Source organism: Oxyura jamaicensis, chromosome 3 (genome assembly GCF_011077185.1).
Source record: "Oxyura jamaicensis isolate SHBP4307 breed ruddy duck chromosome 3, BPBGC_Ojam_1.0, whole genome shotgun sequence".
Lineage (NCBI taxonomy): Eukaryota > Metazoa > Chordata > Aves > Anseriformes > Anatidae > Oxyura > Oxyura jamaicensis.
This window is the reverse complement of record NC_048895.1, coordinates 4181064-4198099: the sequence shown is the minus strand read 5'-3', so window position 1 is coordinate 4198099 and position 17036 is coordinate 4181064. Positions and strand designations below refer to the sequence as shown.

General features: G+C 43.7%; 2 protein-coding genes across 2 annotated transcripts in view; both read right to left on the bottom strand.

Moving 5' to 3' along the window:
* The window catches only part of REL (REL proto-oncogene, NF-kB subunit), a 32138-nt gene extending 26492 nt beyond the window's left edge, over positions 1 to 5646 (bottom strand). The window contains exons 1-2 of the mRNA XM_035322442.1: positions 5483 to 5646; positions 600 to 742 (exon numbers count right to left, since the gene is read on the bottom strand). Of these exons, the coding sequence (XP_035178333.1) occupies positions 600 to 742; positions 5483 to 5489 (150 nt within the window). The 5' untranslated portion in view covers positions 5490 to 5646. The remainder of the gene's footprint in view (positions 1 to 599; positions 743 to 5482) is intronic.
* PAPOLG (poly(A) polymerase gamma) overlaps positions 610 to 17036 on the bottom strand; it is a 42129-nt gene continuing 25702 nt past the window's right edge. Inside the window, exon 23 of the mRNA XM_035322438.1 lies at positions 610 to 742. The gene's annotated coding sequence lies outside the window, so the exon portion shown is untranslated. The remainder of the gene's footprint in view (positions 743 to 17036) is intronic.

Here is a 17036-nt window from a genome sequence, read left to right as displayed (position 1 = left end):
CCCTTTCTCAGCTCCTTTTTAAATTCTGTACCCCTTCTGATTTCCCGTGCTTCATGGCAGTCTTCTGCAGAGCCCAATCACCAAGCCACCAGCTGCAAGGCACTTTCTTACTTTGCTCACTTGTACCAAGTACCCTCTTTCACGCTGTGCCCAGCAGTTAGTCTTGTCAGATTTTGTATGCAGACAACCTCCCTCAAAGCGCTCCCAAAATTCATATCACAGTCCAAGTAGTTTAAAAAAAAAAGCCCAAATCACAACTAAGAAACCAAAACAAATGTAGACACAGAAAAAGCTAATAACGAATGATTTCCAGACAACGAGTAACTTCAGAGGGTTCCTTCTCTACAGGCACTTTATTACCAATGACTACACCTTCTTCTTTTCCACTAAATTGGAACAAAATCTTTAATGACAAAATCTTTAATGAGGACCAAAGAACTCTTTTTCCACTCTGTCGCAATCACATTTGCAAGCCAAGGAAAGAATAACAGAACATGTAATAAAAAGTGTTTTATTTACTGCACCAAGATCAACACATAGCTACAGCACAATGCAAATACAGGCACTGGTAACTTATGGAGAAAAGGAGCATTTCTTACCTGTATGGAGGGGAATGTCTTGTTGTTTTCAGTACTGTGTTCTCCTGGAATGCTGCCTGCTGATCTTCCCTCACATTTGTATCTGAAACGCATGCCCCTTTGCCTGGGTTGTTCAAATATTTCAATGTAGGGCTCAGGGCCACCTTCAAAAAATAAAACACAACATTTTCAGTGCTACTATACAGTAGAGTTTAAAAGCAGCAGAAGGAAGGCTATATGCTTACGTGCTACATGAGGACTAGAAGATCTAGACTCTTTGATTCATATTGCCCACTTTGATTCACATTGCCCACTTTGATCTGCCTTCTTGGACAATATACTTTTTGTTTTGTTTTAAGATGCATGCACGTGATTGAAGAGGGATGGGAGTGAGCGGGAGAACAGACTTCAACTGAAGTACACGAGTATCAGTGCCATGTAAATAATTAACAGGAAGGACTCCCCTCCATCTCACTTAGAACTTAGCTTGTTTTAGCTTTTCGAGAATGTGTGTCTGATGAAAGAGGATTTTATACAATAGAAGACATTATTTCAAGGGGATGGTTGATATTTTTAATAACCACATGCTTTTAGGAACGGTTATCCTCTCAAAGTACAGGTACCATCAGTACTATGTTTGCTTGGATGTCCTCTGAAAGGGAAGAGGTTTCCTCAGAATTCATTGATTTAGTTACTATTATAGCAAAGCAGAAACTATGCAAATTATGCCCCCCCCCCCCAAAAAAAAAAAAAAAAAACACTACTGGTTTGAATACCATGCTGTGGGCTCAGAAGACACCTGATTGCTTGTATTGAATTCTACAACTTGAGCTGCCCACCTCCCACAGGGCCAGCTTCTAGTTGCAGTATCTCTCCAGACCACAAAATCTTGCTGAAAGCTGTTGGGCAGTCGTCAGAAAGAGTTTTTCAGGAAACATGAGATATAGACAAGAATGAGAAGCAGAACTCCTTAATGGAGGCCTTAGAACGACATCACCTTACCAAGAGTATCAGCACTTTTAAAGCTATGTCTTATTGCCAAGATAGTTACAAGCTAGACAATATATCTGACTGAGAACATCAAACAGGATAGTCAATCAGGCGGTGACAACAGTGGGATGGCATGTGAAAAACAAATAGCGGAGAATAAGTAAATATTGTAGAGGTTGAATCATCGTGGTTCTGCATGATCAGAAGAACATAGCTTATGGAAATGTCTACTGAGCTCTTTGTCATCTTTGTATAATAGCATCCTACACAGGCAAGGTTTGTGAACATCAGAAACAAACATGACAGGCAACATCCTGTGGCACAGCACTGAAAACAGTGCTTAGACTTCAACATAATAAGCAAAACAGTTATTAAATAGATTGAAAGCATTAAAAGGGTAAAAGATCCCCTACTTCCTTTTGCCCAAGGTCTGTAGTATGTTAGTTTTGGCAAAGAGGTGGATTCCAGCCTTGGCTCCATAATAAATCCTTCTGTTTTGTTGCACCTACAGCGACCAAGGCATGGCTGCGAACACACAGCTTCGGCTGTATGAGTAGGATTCGGTGATGGCAAAAGCGATCCTGTGCTGCAGCACTTCATAGCCCAAAGTAGGAAAATATATCTTAACAGATAAAGTAATTAAGAGAAGTAGAGAATGAAAGGAGAGAACTAAATCTGAGATGTTTCCTGTCTTACTTGAGCGCACGGTGCCACAGTGACGGACAGCTGGGGAGCAGCAGTATGTGAAAGCAGCTCTGATGCTGGAGCTGTCTTCAACAACACGTGTCTTTTCAAAACAGGAATGCTTTTAGAAAAGGCATCGTGCGTCTCTACTCCAGGCAGTACTTGGTGCCAAACAGCTGAGAACTACAGTCTAGGACTCTACACGTTCCTTTCTAACGATTTGTCAAAATGCACTCTCTCATCTGATCACCTCCCATCTAGAAAATTGTAAACCAGCTTCTGGAAGCCAACCACGCGCCGTCACATTAAGTCATTGTTAGACACCACTCCAGGTCCAGTTACAAGTACTGTCACTTCACCAGACACTTCCCACAGCTCACCTAACCTTCCCTGTGGGTAAGCGCTGTGCTTTTTCTCTGTCTGGGAAATAGCAAGGCCAGCAAAGGTGGGGCGATGGGTGATAACAGCTAGAAGCCTAGAGCTGATGTCAAGCTGGTTTCGGAGGGAGATCAGAAGTCTGAGCTCCTCACAAAGCCAACCCCACACACCAGCGTACCGCTTTTTACCTTTCACACTTCAATTCACATATGTTACTGTATTTTTCAGGACAATCCAGTGGACCAGGCAACTTCCACCAGCAGTGAGGAGCAACTGGTGCGTTATCAGCCCGCCTCCCATTTCCCTCCGGTAACCCACATCTCACCTTCCCATTCTACGTAACGCTGCACCACAAATACAGACGCATATCCATATACTAAATTAAAAATGCATTTCAGATGTTCTAATGACAAAATTGCAGCAAAGTACCTACTAATCATCTTCCTTTGGAGATAGACACGCTTGCGTAGCTGCTAACCAGACGCACAGTACACCCACATACATTATGTATTTGCCCAAACTAGCTGGAGCCTTTCTGTTTCAAATTACTATAGAACAGAATCACTTCAAGTCTTTAATCCTTTCTGCTTTAACCAACAATTGCCCTTCACAGTCTACTAATGCTTGCTTAAGAGGACCTCTTTTTTCTCCCCTATTAACAGCGCTTTGTTTTAAAACTCCAGGCTCGATGATCTCTGTGGGACTGTGGTTGAAACAAGTACCACTGAAGGCAAACCCACTGCTCAACAGCAGGTGTGTTTGTGGGAAAGTAAAGCTCAGTGACACGGTAGCTTCCAGAGATTAAACATTAAGCTTCATTTTATCTTGGTCCTCACTCTCTCCATTTAAGAATCGCGTAATTGTCTCTCCGGTGATTGTCACTGTCATCGTGTTCTGCGCAGGGAGGAAACGCACCCAAGTGTTTGTGTGAACTAGAGGTATTATCAGCACTCTGCAGTGAAGTGGAGGTCTGCTCAGTGTTCCCTATTTCTGTAAATGAGCAACGTGCTTGTGAAGTGGCCGGGTTTAACTCTTTCACAACCTACACTCACCCAGAGAGGTCTGTCAGTTCCCACACCGGGGTGCAGGCCTGTCCTTCTCAGTGTTGGTCAAACCAAAATGAGCCACGTCTAAGACCTCTCTTTCACCAATTTTGAAAGAGAAATATATGAGGCTACCCACATTACCTACACATTTGTCTCCTCCATGCTCTGAATCCTCCACTAAATAACTTTAAAGGACATATAGGAAACCAACCATCACAACTACAAAGAAAATAAGTAAAGCCAGTAAGAGCTCAGCCAGCTTACACTCACGTTCGGCAGCAGAAGTTTGTTTTATTCCAACCTGTTCCAAGCAATACAAAAAGGAACAAAAGACAACCCCCCAAAATCGAAGCACTTCCATCAGACCTCTCCCCGATGAGAAACCTGGGACAATTTTAGGTTTTAATGTGGTTGGTGCCATTTGGAAGGAAGGCGGCTGTGACACACTGCCACCAGAGGGACAACAGGATCACGGTCTCATGGTTGTCTTGCTCCTCTGCCTAAAGGGACGGGGCTCTGGAAGGACCACGTAATTTGTGATTTTCTAGGAGTGTGAACGTACTCTCCAGCAATCAGAGAGCATGAAAGAAAAGTAGCTGCGGGTCTTCGTGGAAGATGTGAAAGTATCACCGAAACCCTTACGATCTCAGGTGACTGCAGCGAAACACAGATGCAAGGGTTGCCCTTCAACTTTGGTATCGCTGCTCTGCACACATTACTGGTGACCTGACGTCCCCCACCGTGACAGCCCTTTCTCAAAAGCAGCGGCAGACAACCTGTATGCTTACAGCTCCCTGCAACAGCTACGGCAAGAAGACACGATGGTGGAAGACGCGTTACAGAACAATCTGGCTCAATCAGAGCACAAGCAGCTCGTTATTTCAGAGAGCGATAATCTACAGAGAAATCCAGAAACTGCACAGATTCTAGCAGAGACAAAACTACTCGCAGACTTCCTCCTTGCCATCGTGTGACATTACAGAACAGCAACCAAAAGAAAAAAAAAAAAAAAAAAAACAACTACAAGAGCCAGCTAGTACCAGGAAGTTATGAACTTCCCCTGCTGAAAAATTCCTTATCTGGTTCCTAATTACACTGAAAACATATTCTAGATTAAAAAAAGTGCTAGCTCCTGCTTTGGTTCAGCCACCGTAGAAGAGGGTAACGTCCCCCCGGAGTGCCGCTCGAATTAACACCGCCCAGGCCGACGCGGCTTTCTTCTCAAATCCCTAAGAAAAGTAGCTACGAGACGCCTTCTGCAAGGATGACAAATTCGTTTTAATTTAGTCTAAAGAAACTTAATTGCGCTTTTTGATGTAATTACTCAATACAAGATCGCTTATCTGCGTTACTTCGCATTTACGACACCTCCGTGTCTCAGGGCTAAGTTCCCATGCAGCAGGGCCCTGCTGAGCATGGCACTCCGGCCTACCGATGCCTGTGCCCCAGGTACCAGCCCCACAGGCTCATTTCACGCCCGAACTTTTTCACGACGCACTTTTAAGACTTCCGCGGTCTGTCCCGAGCTGTAACGGCCTCACAGGACCTGGCTGCCACCGGCCCAAACATCCCCGCGATGTTTCTTCATCGACCTTTTCCCTAACCCTACCTAAGGGGCTTCGCAGACACGGGGGTGGCACCAAAGCCAGCGGCTGCGGCGGCCCAGGAGCCCGGCGCCCCGTTTCGGGGCTGTTACCCCCCTGCCCGCTGCCGGCCCCCCAGGCGGGGCCGCGCCGGAGCGGCGGGGCTGAGGCGCTCGCTCCCTTCCCCGGCCTCTCCCCGCCGGGCCCCCCCAGCCCCGCTCACCGGCCATGCTGACGGCTCCGCTACGGCCCCCTTCTAGCTGTCTGCCCGTCTGCCGTCGGTCTGTCTGTCGGGCCGGCCAGGCGCCCGGCTGCGTGCTGTGCCGAGCCGAGCCGAGCCGCGCCCCGCTCGCCGCCCTTTTCAGGGGGAATTTCCCGGCCGGGCCCGGCACCGCCCCCGCCCCGCCGCCCGCCCCCGCGGCGCTCGGCCCCGCCCGGTCCCTCAGACCCAGGGGGCCCCAAGACAGGTCCCGCAGCCCGGGGGGACCCCAAAACGCCGGCCCCACAGCCCCGGGGGACCCAAAAGCCCCGGCCCCACAGCCCGCGGGGGCCCCAAAGCCGCGACCCCACAGCCCCAGGGGGCCCCAAAGCCCCGACCCCACAGCCCCAGGGGGCCCCAAAGCCCCGACCCCACAGTCCAGGAGGGACCCCCAAACCCCAGCCCTTTATTTTAAGGGCCTGTATAGGATTTAACACGCAGCTCTGTAATCTGCAGCTCCGTGCGCAACCCAGGCTGCTATGCAGAAGGTACCCGACACTTCTCAGTGCCCCGAATCTCTGCTCTACGGCAACTCAACAGCATCTTTCCTCATAATCTGAGTTCTGCCCCTTCGTTGGCCCTCAGTTAAATAAATCTTCACAGGTTGTCGTCTGAATAGGTGCATTATCAGGGTGGAGTTTAGGAAGTGAAGCCCTGAAGAAGTTCTACAGCTTGACAGCTTATACGTAGTTTATGTATATATATAAACTTATAGAGAGATTATACATAGCTTGATATATTATTTATAAGCTGTACATACAGCTTGAGATGCTTATAAAATCCTGGGAGGAACATACACTCATGGTGTTGTTAACAGCAGGATTTGTTACACTCCTATCACATTTACAACCAAAATCAGAACAGAAGAATCCTATGGGGAGACACAGGATAGCCTATACATCTATGATGTTAGCTCTAAAAATTAAAAGGAAGAACAGATACACAATTATATTTAGGTAGTACGCTGAAATAATTCTATGTTTGTGGGTTAGTTTCGTGCCAGAACCTGATTTTTCATCTTCTTTCCCCCCCAAAAATAATAACACTGTCAACATGAAAGATACAAACTGCTGCCTTAACTCTAGGAGAAATCAGGACTAGGTCTTCCATCTTCAGGGATTTCTTGGATTCCCTATGATTGATGATGGAAAATTAAGCAGGAAAGTGGTTGTAATATTCTAAATCAAGCTTCGATTTTACCTTCACACACACACAACCCCCGAAGCATACAGCACCAGAGACCTCAAACAACACACTCCTCACGTTGTCACTGGGGTGGGGGTGAGGGGGGTGCTTTCCTGTTGTGTTTTCAGCAAGGTGCTTTGAAGACAACCATACAACCTGGACTTCTGGCCGCTAAGTGCCTGCATCCAAAGGCATCTGGCTGATAAAGATCTAACTGCCAGGAGTTACTTCAATTTTTGAATTCAGCCCCAGCCGTGACACCAGTTTTGGGAAGGCTCCATTCATAAAGCTGAACAGCTGGAGCAATGCTCCCTGTGTGAGAGCATACACATGCCGGCGTGGCAGAGGAGTGATCTGGACAGGATTATCAGAAGGAAAGGGGAGGGGTACGGGGTATGGGGCATGGATGCACTGCTTGCAGCTAGCTGAACCTAAAAGCCCAGGGAGGTCAGTACCCGGGAGCGAGAGTATGGATTGGGGTTCTGGTTTACGATGCAAAGCCAGTTGTCAGCGCAGGCACACAAAGAGACTAAACGCTTTTCTTATATTCAGCCCGGTTTGCTACATCTCAGACAGTAAGCTGCAGCCTTCAGGAAGAACAAACGTAGGTGCTTCTCTAACTACTGCTTACATCTCTGGCTCCTGCCTACTTCTCCAGACCGGGACACTGCTGAATAGGCACGGATTGAGGCACCTGGGGAACTGTGGCTCAGAACAAAAGTGTCTACTCATTTCTTCCTGAGGAAAATGTTACGGTATGGTACACAGTCTAAGCTGATGTGAAATTAAGGGCAATATTCCAGGCAATATGACGATCTGTTATGAGTAAAACATCAATAAAAATTCCATATTTTTCCCCAGTTCTTTTGAACTGCAACTATTAGGGCCTGCAGAAACAGGCTACTCAAAGATAAACCTTAAGATTGTATTTCAGAAATTAAGGAAATGTCTAACATACACTCTAGAGTCTATGGTACAAACTGTGGCTTTAATTCTTTATTTTTTGAGAGGGGTGCATTTCATACAGCATCCAAAAAACTTTAATTCTATCCCTACTCTTTCCCTAAAGTGAAAATAACCTTTAACGAAACCATAGGAAGAGTTCACTCTGTAAGATCTATGAACTTATGATCTGAATACATAGTAGATGAGATTTGTCTCAAGAAGTCATTGAACAAAGTGACCAGAGAAAGGACAGGGTGAATGAAATCAGCATCTTCTTGCCAGTTTTTCTCTCTCCAGTATAGCTGTAAGTAGATACATAGGGAAGAACACAATACCAGGCAAAAACAAAGCCTTAGTCTAACCCAGCACAGCTGTTTTGTAATATGCTTATGTTCCTAAACTAGGGGAAAGTTCTACAGCAGAGAAGCCTTCAATGCTAAAAGGCAAAATCCTAACCAAATTAATAGGAAGCCGTACTCAAAAGTCATGAAAGCATACAGACAGATCCCCCTGTTCCTGTGACCACCCCGTACACAGTTTTTTTCTGCCTCAATAGAAGTTTATGGCATAGGAATCATCCCATGAGAGTGATGTGAACTAGAGCATTGCAGTGTAGTACTGGTAATTACAGAAACCTGGTCAGCAACTGACATGAAGTGTAGGAACATGTCATAACTTTGGGCAAAGGCAGATCTTCGCAAAGAGGACGGAATTCCCCTCCTGTAACATTGCATAACAAAAGCCAGGTGCATCACTATTATTTTTGTCAGCTGGCTTTGGCTATAGCCAGAGGCAAGATACCAGAATTCTTAGACCAGTTTGATCCAGTACTTCACTTCCTGTCTTCCAGTTAAAGCAAGTGTTTTAAGATCCCACTTTTCTCCAATTATCAAGTCCAAAGACAAGTCCTCCCTCTTGCTTTCCACTGGCTGCCGTGCCAGCACTGTGAACACCGAGGTTGCTGGAAGGAATCTTCTTGCTTAGACTCCTTGCTCTGGAAGAGAACATCACAGGGCAGCAACAAGAGAAAAGGACAGGGTGGAGGAAAAACCAACTCAAGCTATTCCTATAGCAAAGGACAACAGGGTGTTTGACGTGGTATTTGTCAAGCCTAGGATGATGGCTCTTTAGTGGTGCTTAGCACAGGCATTGCACAACAAAGTCTGCTAAAGCCTGCTGTGGTATGAAAGCGGCATAAGGCAAACTGTTAAGTCTTTATTTCCTGTTCCCAGTTATCTGACTGAGATCAAAGATAAGCCACTTGTCACTGGCCTGGTTAAGCAGCCAAGCAGGCATTAAGGTACTAGGAGAACCCTGTTCTAGAACTAAGATACACTGTACTACGAATAAAAATAAGAATATTTTTAAATCACCTACTTCTCTCCTTATGGAACAAAGTTACAAGTTCTGTTTTCGAGCCCACTGCATTTCAGGTCTCAAACACTTCCAATCCCCTGTGCCTTACGAAAAGCTTCTGTTTGAAGTAATGTTTTTTTTTTGTTTGTTTGTTTGTTTTTTAATCTCAAAAGCTTTTTATTTAAACACTAGCAGACCTTTGGAAAGTTAAAGCTTTTGTGGTTATTGGTCCTGCCGAGGAAGGTTCTACCACAGGAGCCGTTCCAAGAAAAGTCCTGGCTTCCAGATTAATGATAAAATCACAGGTTGTTCAAGCCCTTCTGCTGGAGCATTCTTGTATCATGCTTTGAGTTTGTTTGACATAGAACAATGCTACCGTGCCTCCTCTCAGAACAGGGTGGAGAGAAAGGAAATGCTACAAGGGAAAGGTTGGTCTTGTGGATAAGGCACAAGGCTGTGATTCAGGAGACTGGAATCTGGCTCTTGGCAAGTCAGCCTTTCTACTCTTAGGCAAGTTGTTTAATTCTCTGAGCCTCAACTTCCCCAACAGAAAACAGAAGGCACTTCCTTGCTCCTACACTCCATCTCATACACATATGAGCATACACATATGATGCAACTTCTTCAAGGGGTGAACTGCTGATTGTAGGCAAGCACTGAGCACAATTAGGCTTCAGTTCTATCCATACTTTGGACTGCGCTGGTATCAGAAGAACAGTCCTTCCCTCCCTCCCTCCCTTCTCTCTTTACCTCCAGGCAACTCATCCATGTGTGCTCTTACGCTGTTGCAAGCATTTATTTGACCAGCTTGCTTAAAAATAACCTGGGGGAAATAAAAAGATTGTCTATGGAACTGGCTCAGTAACAACTGGACCAGCAGAAAAACAATCACAGAAATGACTGTGCCAGCAAAAAGGAATGGGGTGGCACCAAGGCTGGCCTTGAAACAAGACAGATGTGAGCTTTACCACGAGCTTCCTGACAGAGCGCTAGCTTCACAGAACAATGTATCCTTTGCTTGGGTAATTGATAAATCCTTCTGAAACTGCTTACTCACAATCCTTCTTTCCCAGAATTAGCTTTCAGGGCACAAGTTTTCAGGCACCTTCTCCCCCAGCCCTCCGATGTATTTCCTATTCCTTTCTCCCTATCATAATGATGAGAACACGTGTTACAAGTTGGGAGTTTCTGTGGAGAAGTAGTGAAGAAAAATCTTTCCTGTTTGTTTGCAAGTAAAGGGGGAAAAAAAAAGAGGAATGCTTTCTTCCTCCAGTGTGCTACATAAAAGCCTGTGCAGAAGGAGCCAAATTAGCAGAAAAGAACCTTTTTCTGCCCAGAAGGATTTTTTTTCCAAATAGATTAGCTCCCTGAGTCAGGTTACTATTGCTGATGCAATGAGAAGCAATGGAATTACTCTAGCTACAGACACAAAAAATAAGGAGGCAGGAAGGAGGATGGGAAGCATCCCTTTGGCAGCAAGAGGCTTACCTCAGTCATAACATGAAAACCACATACCAAGAAAAAATAGGCAACATACGCTCATATTAATTCTCCAGCTCCCCCAAACCCCACCATATACCCGCCAGCCTTTAAGCACGGGATCCACCTACAGCGGATAATCACTCAACCGAAATTTTATTACCAGCCTTCCCTTTTTCCTCAGGGCTCGCAAGGAGTGTAGGCTACCTAACATCAGTTTCAGGAGGTCAAATCTGCAGCCAGAATAAGAAAAATGCATATTGTTTCAGTACAGCCCCTCTAGATACATCTCCTTTTAATTTGAAGTCCTACATGCTTTATTTGTAAGTGTTTCTAAGCCAAATGACTCACGCACTGTATACAACCAGGACTCACAGAAAGTGACACTACTCTGAACATAAACTCGTAACATCTTTTGGAAGCAAATTTATGCATGAAGTCCTCCTACTTAACGCAAAACGTATCTACAATCAATCTGCAGATTGGCCAGCTACTCATCTGATCTGGACGTGCACTAGCCCCTTTTACAAATGGCCCGGGGCTGTGTCATACTGCCACCTCCCCATGCAAAGTCTTACCGTCAGTAGCGGTGAGTAAGCCACAGTCAGCACCGCTGCTTCACCCCATTTGAATACAGTCAGTCTCAACAGCGCCTGTATGGCCTTTGTATGTGCACGTACATCCAAATTTCTCGCATGCTGCAATAAAGTACAATGCATATGTACTGAAAGGCCAGCATTCTAGTAAGGCTACCCTTTTCATCTGAGCTTTCTAAGCGACAAGGCTGAAGCCCCTCATGCTGTGGCACAGAGCAGCGATGGGTTCTGCCGTTCGTGTTCTTCATTTGGCAGTTGCTACATGACTTGTTAATTTTGCTTTTAGGACATTTAGGAAAGTCTACATCTTTTGTGTAATCAATATAGTGGTTAGCCTCTCTCTCTCATATCAAACACACGGCTGTAAGTACCAGTTTATCTGCATAGCAATTTCACTCACAAATGTTAATATAGATAAAAAACATCCTCCGGCTTTTCAGGTTGAACCATGACTGTGCTTTAGGTATAGCAAATGTGTAAGCCACCACACAACTCAGCATTTTCAGATTTTTTAGATGCCTGGAAGAAGTAGTTTCTTCTATGTGAGTAGAAAATGTACTTATCAATCTTGTGACTTATTTTTGATTAAAAGGAGCAATAAGCCAGGGAAAATGAAAATGCTTTGAAACATCTGTTGCACAATACATATTGATAAAAAAAGAGCTAAGATTCTTCACCTCATGCAGTAAAAAAAGACCTAGACACATAGCCTGTTGAATGGGAACAATGCAAACAAATGAAGGGAAAATTGGCACAAAGTTCTGTCATCTAATTGCAGGAACTAAAGGAACAGGTCCTCCTGCTCCAAGAAAGTTGAAAGAAGTGGAAAAAAAATAACCGCTTCATGCAAAAGTTCCTTAACATGCAGGTGTAGAAAGGATGAATTGTGTACTAGAGCCACTGATGCCCTACCTCCACCTCTGATCAGCGTCCGCTGACTGTTTTGCTGGCCGCACTCCTCGCCACCACAACGGCTCGTCCTTTACGGACCCGCACGCCGCTCCCCCAGCGACCATGAGTAACAGTTGGGTTTGCGGTGTCTCGGTGAAATGCCCCCTCGTGGTCACTGCCAAGATTTCCTGAAAGGGTGTGCAAACCGTTGCGTCCCCTGTAAATTTCACTTACTCCGCTTCTGACAGTGTCATACTCGTGTGGTTTCGTGCTTCTTCCAGCGCGAGGATAAAGATCTTGGTGCGGAAAGCAGAGAACTCCAGTCTCTGGGGTCTCTCCAGTTCTCATGTCTAAGAAAAGTGGCCAAAGACAGCTGACGGTGCCTCTTCCAGGAGTTTCCATTAGAGGAAGCCTGCATAAATAATGATCTGCCTAACAGAAAATAAATGTAGATCAAAGTTCCCACTTCTGTAGATTCACAGAAATACTGTGTAAACTCAATCATTTGACTGAAAAACAAAATCAGATTAAGAGAGCCAAATCTAAGTCTACTCTGAAAACTCTGAAAAGCGTGTTACTTTAAAAAAAAATAAACAGCTGTTTTTGTTAACTTCTTACTCCAAGAAGAAAAAAAGAACAAGAGGACCCATTCAGATTTAATACCACTTCAAAGCTTTTGAGAGATTAGAGACTCTCTCTTCATGCGGTCAGTTCTATCTATGCAAAATATGACTTACACAAAGCTAAGTAAGATTTCTTATTTGGCACTTTTGCACAACAATTAGAAGAGTGATGGGCAGATAAGGTTCCCGTTTGGGGTGCTCATCGGACTTAGCTGTAGCCTCAAGATTTGTTACAATACTGAAGACATCTGTATTTGCTAAGTAGGCTTGCTATCTGACATTATTTGCTGGGATAAACACAGAATTATTGAAAATTATTGAAAATGTGAACTTGGTCAAACAAAACAGCAATTAACGACTGCTGCTGTCTTGTAAATTGCTAGTGTTACCTTGTTTTATTATTTCCACCTGTTCATACTTTATTTCCATAGTGCTAGGGCTTCAGGGCTGTTTGGGGGAAGGAGATTTATCATCCTATCTCCGCAGTGGTCTAAGACTGGAGTTCCTCATGTGCACTGCAACCCCATTAAATAATGACCATGGTCAATCTATCTCTTACGTGTTTAGGCAACCGCATATGATACTATCTACCTACTGTTAGGCTGCCTATTGCACAAGAAGTATATATTGTATTCACGCATTAATACACTTAGCAATCAGCTCCATAGGCCAGGAACTGTTTTTTTTTGTTTCTTTGTTTCATGGCGATTATTCCAGAGGCACAATGGTTACTTCAGGGCCCTGAGCTCTGTCACACTACTGCTAATTCCTTCCCCAACAGCAGGCAACACCAATGCTCACAGGGTGCAAAAAGCCCATCAACAAGTACACCCGAAATAATTAGTGTCCTTCAAAACCCATCATTTAGTAGTTGCATTTTTAAAAACTAAAGTTTATATTCCTTTTATATATTTATGTTACATACAGCATTGTTTCTGCTTCCTGAATGCGCACCCTTAAGTTTCAATGTCAACATAAACACCGGCGCAGCTATGCAATTCTAGAACTTTTGCTTCTGCAAATACTCCTAGGATCTACATCACACAAACCTCGGTGGCTGGTGACCCAGTTACTACAGACTTGGTCAGTTCAGGACTTTACGCTTGCAACACGGTTAAAACCTTATTTGCAAAACAGCACTGCTGCAACTGGTCAAGTGGAAACCATGTGACCCGACATGTTTTTAATTGTAATGCAGAGAACTTTGCATTTACATAGCTCAGGACTAACATATGCTTCTGTCCTGATGCCAGAGGACACCAGAAATGCTGGAAGTGAAAAAAGAAGGCCACTTGAATAATTCATTAAGACAATTACTGTCTCATCATTACTATCCCTGCTTAGAAGAATGTTTACCAGTGCCCCTAGAAGAGTGGAAAAATAAAATTAAATGCATAGCTGAATGGAACCACAGAATAAATTATACTTAGCATAGCAATTACAGTTTCTCCCAGCTTATATGCATTATGAACAACCTGTGTATTTGTGTGGTCAACAACCCCACCTCATAAACATCCCTGTAATTAATTTGAAATAACAAAAACCAGGTGTAGATAAATGTTATTTTTGTTCCCTTCATCAGATTGTTTGACTACTTGGCTATACTTAGTTGATTCACCACAAACAATGAAGCTCAGGTCTGCAGCCAGGAGAAAGGAGAAGGACCCGAGTGTGCCAGGGATGAGGGTGGTGGCAAGAACCTCCTAAAGTGATAAAGGAAACCAAACTGATTACGATTTATGAAAACAATAAACAAGAGAGTGGCCACTGCTTAAAAGACTGAGGTGTTTTTTCATCTCCCCTTAACAGCGACCATAGCCGCCCTGTGAGCTACTGTTCTCCAACAAGCCTGCCCAGTTCTCTTCTGCGATATCCTCCCCAGTTCATAAGCCTGTGGCCCAAACTCTTCAGCTTTTGCAAAAGATACCAGCACTTTCTAACACATCGTGTGCAGCGGTGTTTTATGAACAGAAATTTGGTATCTTTATGAATTCCTGTTCTGGCTGAGTAAGATGGAGGGGAGCCAGAATTCTATGGTTGCTTTCTTTACTCATGACATGCTCAAGTAGCAAAGACTGATTAACAGCTTTATCCAGGAAATCAAGGAAGATTCACACTCCTAAAGCTACAGAGGAAGGGTACAACAACTTCACTCGACTGGGTTTCTTCTTCCTTTAAGGAGATTTAAAGAAACAGCACATTAGGCCCTAGGGGCACTCTCATCGTGTTTGTTCTCTTCACCGAAGAGCCTTTGATTACAGCACTAAGTTTACTAAATTTTTGGGCCACACAACAATACGTTCTTAGCAATACATTTGAAGTGCCAAGAACGTAATCACACACCTCCTTCACAGAGAAAACTTCCACTTGGGTTGACTGGAATTTCATCTGAGTGATAAAAATACACAGCCATGCAAACATGCCATTCATTTAAGCACGGTAAGAGTGAGAGCTACCTATAACTTGTTGTGATCTATCATTCATTCAGAAAGATGCAGTATACCAGTTCACATATATGACATTCATAATTCAACTTACCCCATTCAGTAGCTACCACCTTTTCCTAAAGGAAGGCATTCGGCTTCTGACAAAACCAAGAGTCACTTTAATGTTGAATCTAAAGGCAGATAGCTTTGGACCTAAAATGCACGATAATAAAATAAAGTCTCATATCATGGCTGTGCGTTGGAGGCCAATCCGTGGAAAAACCTAGGTGCTATGCTGCTTACTACTGCAGTACCTAACACACGTTTTAGGGATTCATGTTTCTCACAGTAACGGCGTCTCCATCGCATTCAGTTCCTCAGCATTATTTTGTGACACATAAGGCCTATGTGGCCTTAACACGACTTGAAGCAGGGAGCCTCCTATGCTGAAACGTACCTTGGGATATACAGCTTTCCATAAAATTTGGTAGGATAATTCTACAAAGATTTACTCAGTTAAAAGCTATGCTCATCCTTCACATAGAAGCTAGGGTTACGTGCTACAGCAACTACTCAGCAGCAGAGAAAGGCATCTCTAGCGGAGTGTCTAAACCCAAATCTTAAAGGCTAAGTAAAAAGTCACCTGGGATTTGGACACATAGGACTCTAGTACTTGTCTTTTTAGAATTTGTCTTTTCTTTTTTTTTTTTTAATTTCTCTTTGTAAAAAAGTATTTGTCTTTTTTTTTTTTTAAATAAAAAAAAAAAAAGAAAAAAAGAAACTCAGCATCCACTCATTTTTCTGTAGCAACTACCGGTAATTCCTATTTTAACAACTCTATCATCAGGAACTACTGGGATTCCCCCTTAACAACCTCACTCACCCCTGCAATGATAAAATAAAAAAACGAACCCATAGTTAGCTTGGATTTGATAGACTTATTGTACTGTGTGTTGTGCTAAAATTCTTGGACTTTTTTGTGGAGAATGAAAAATAAGCAAGAAAGCTCTGTGATGATTTTTCTCCTTCCTAGGAAGTCAATCAACATCTGAAAGGAAAGCTGTTTAATGTTCAAGACTCTAAGAAGCAATAAGAATAGTGGGCCACCAGTTATGTAGTGGCTTAAAGATCAGTAGTCGGTTACAGTTATAATCTCTAGAGACAGTTATAGTCCTTCTTAGCTTGATGCAGTAACAAACATATACCGGGAACCCCCACTGCAAGCATGGACAACATGACTTAAAAAAAAAAAAGGGTCAAACAACAGTCTCACATATTCAGGAAATTTGGCTTCAGTTTCAAGTACTGGCACAAGCTTTTTTCTGATCTCTCTCAACTTACTAGTTTCTATAACAGATCTGTTAATGCAGAGATTTAAGGAAAAAATCTCAGAAATGTTGTAAATTATTATTAAGCACTGAAAAAGAATTTACATACTGTCAGGAAAAGCCTTGGTACAGCAGTACCAAAACTTAATGCAAATTTTAGTCTGAGGAACAATTAGTGGGCACCCTGGTTCATCCTCTGTCCTGTTATTTCAGATGAGAAATCATCTTCAGCTTGCTAGTGGCATCCATTACTTATCAAACAGAAGATCGTCCCGTGTTTCACAACAAAAGCTCTCCTTAATGAATTGCTGAAAATCAAAGCTATCTAAGCAAAAGTAACAGTGACTGAGGAAAAAAGTTCACACGCAAGCAAGAGCTGATGAAATAACAGTCTTGCTTAGGAGTCACGAAGAACTCGTGGGTAGTTGAAGTCCTAAACTTTTCTAAGTAGTTGCTTTGCTTTTATTTGACGTTTGAGACATTCATACAAGGACAAATAGAAGTGCAGCAGGGTTTCCCCAGTGATATCACAGCCACTGAAATAAGGGATGACCTTTAAGGCTGAAAACATGCAAGACTAAGTTTGAACATACTAACCCCACCCCATCTGAGCTCCACAATTAGGCTTCTGGCCAATCCACCTCTGCTTATTTGTTACCGAAAGGTGAACTGAAAACAGCTTTAATTCA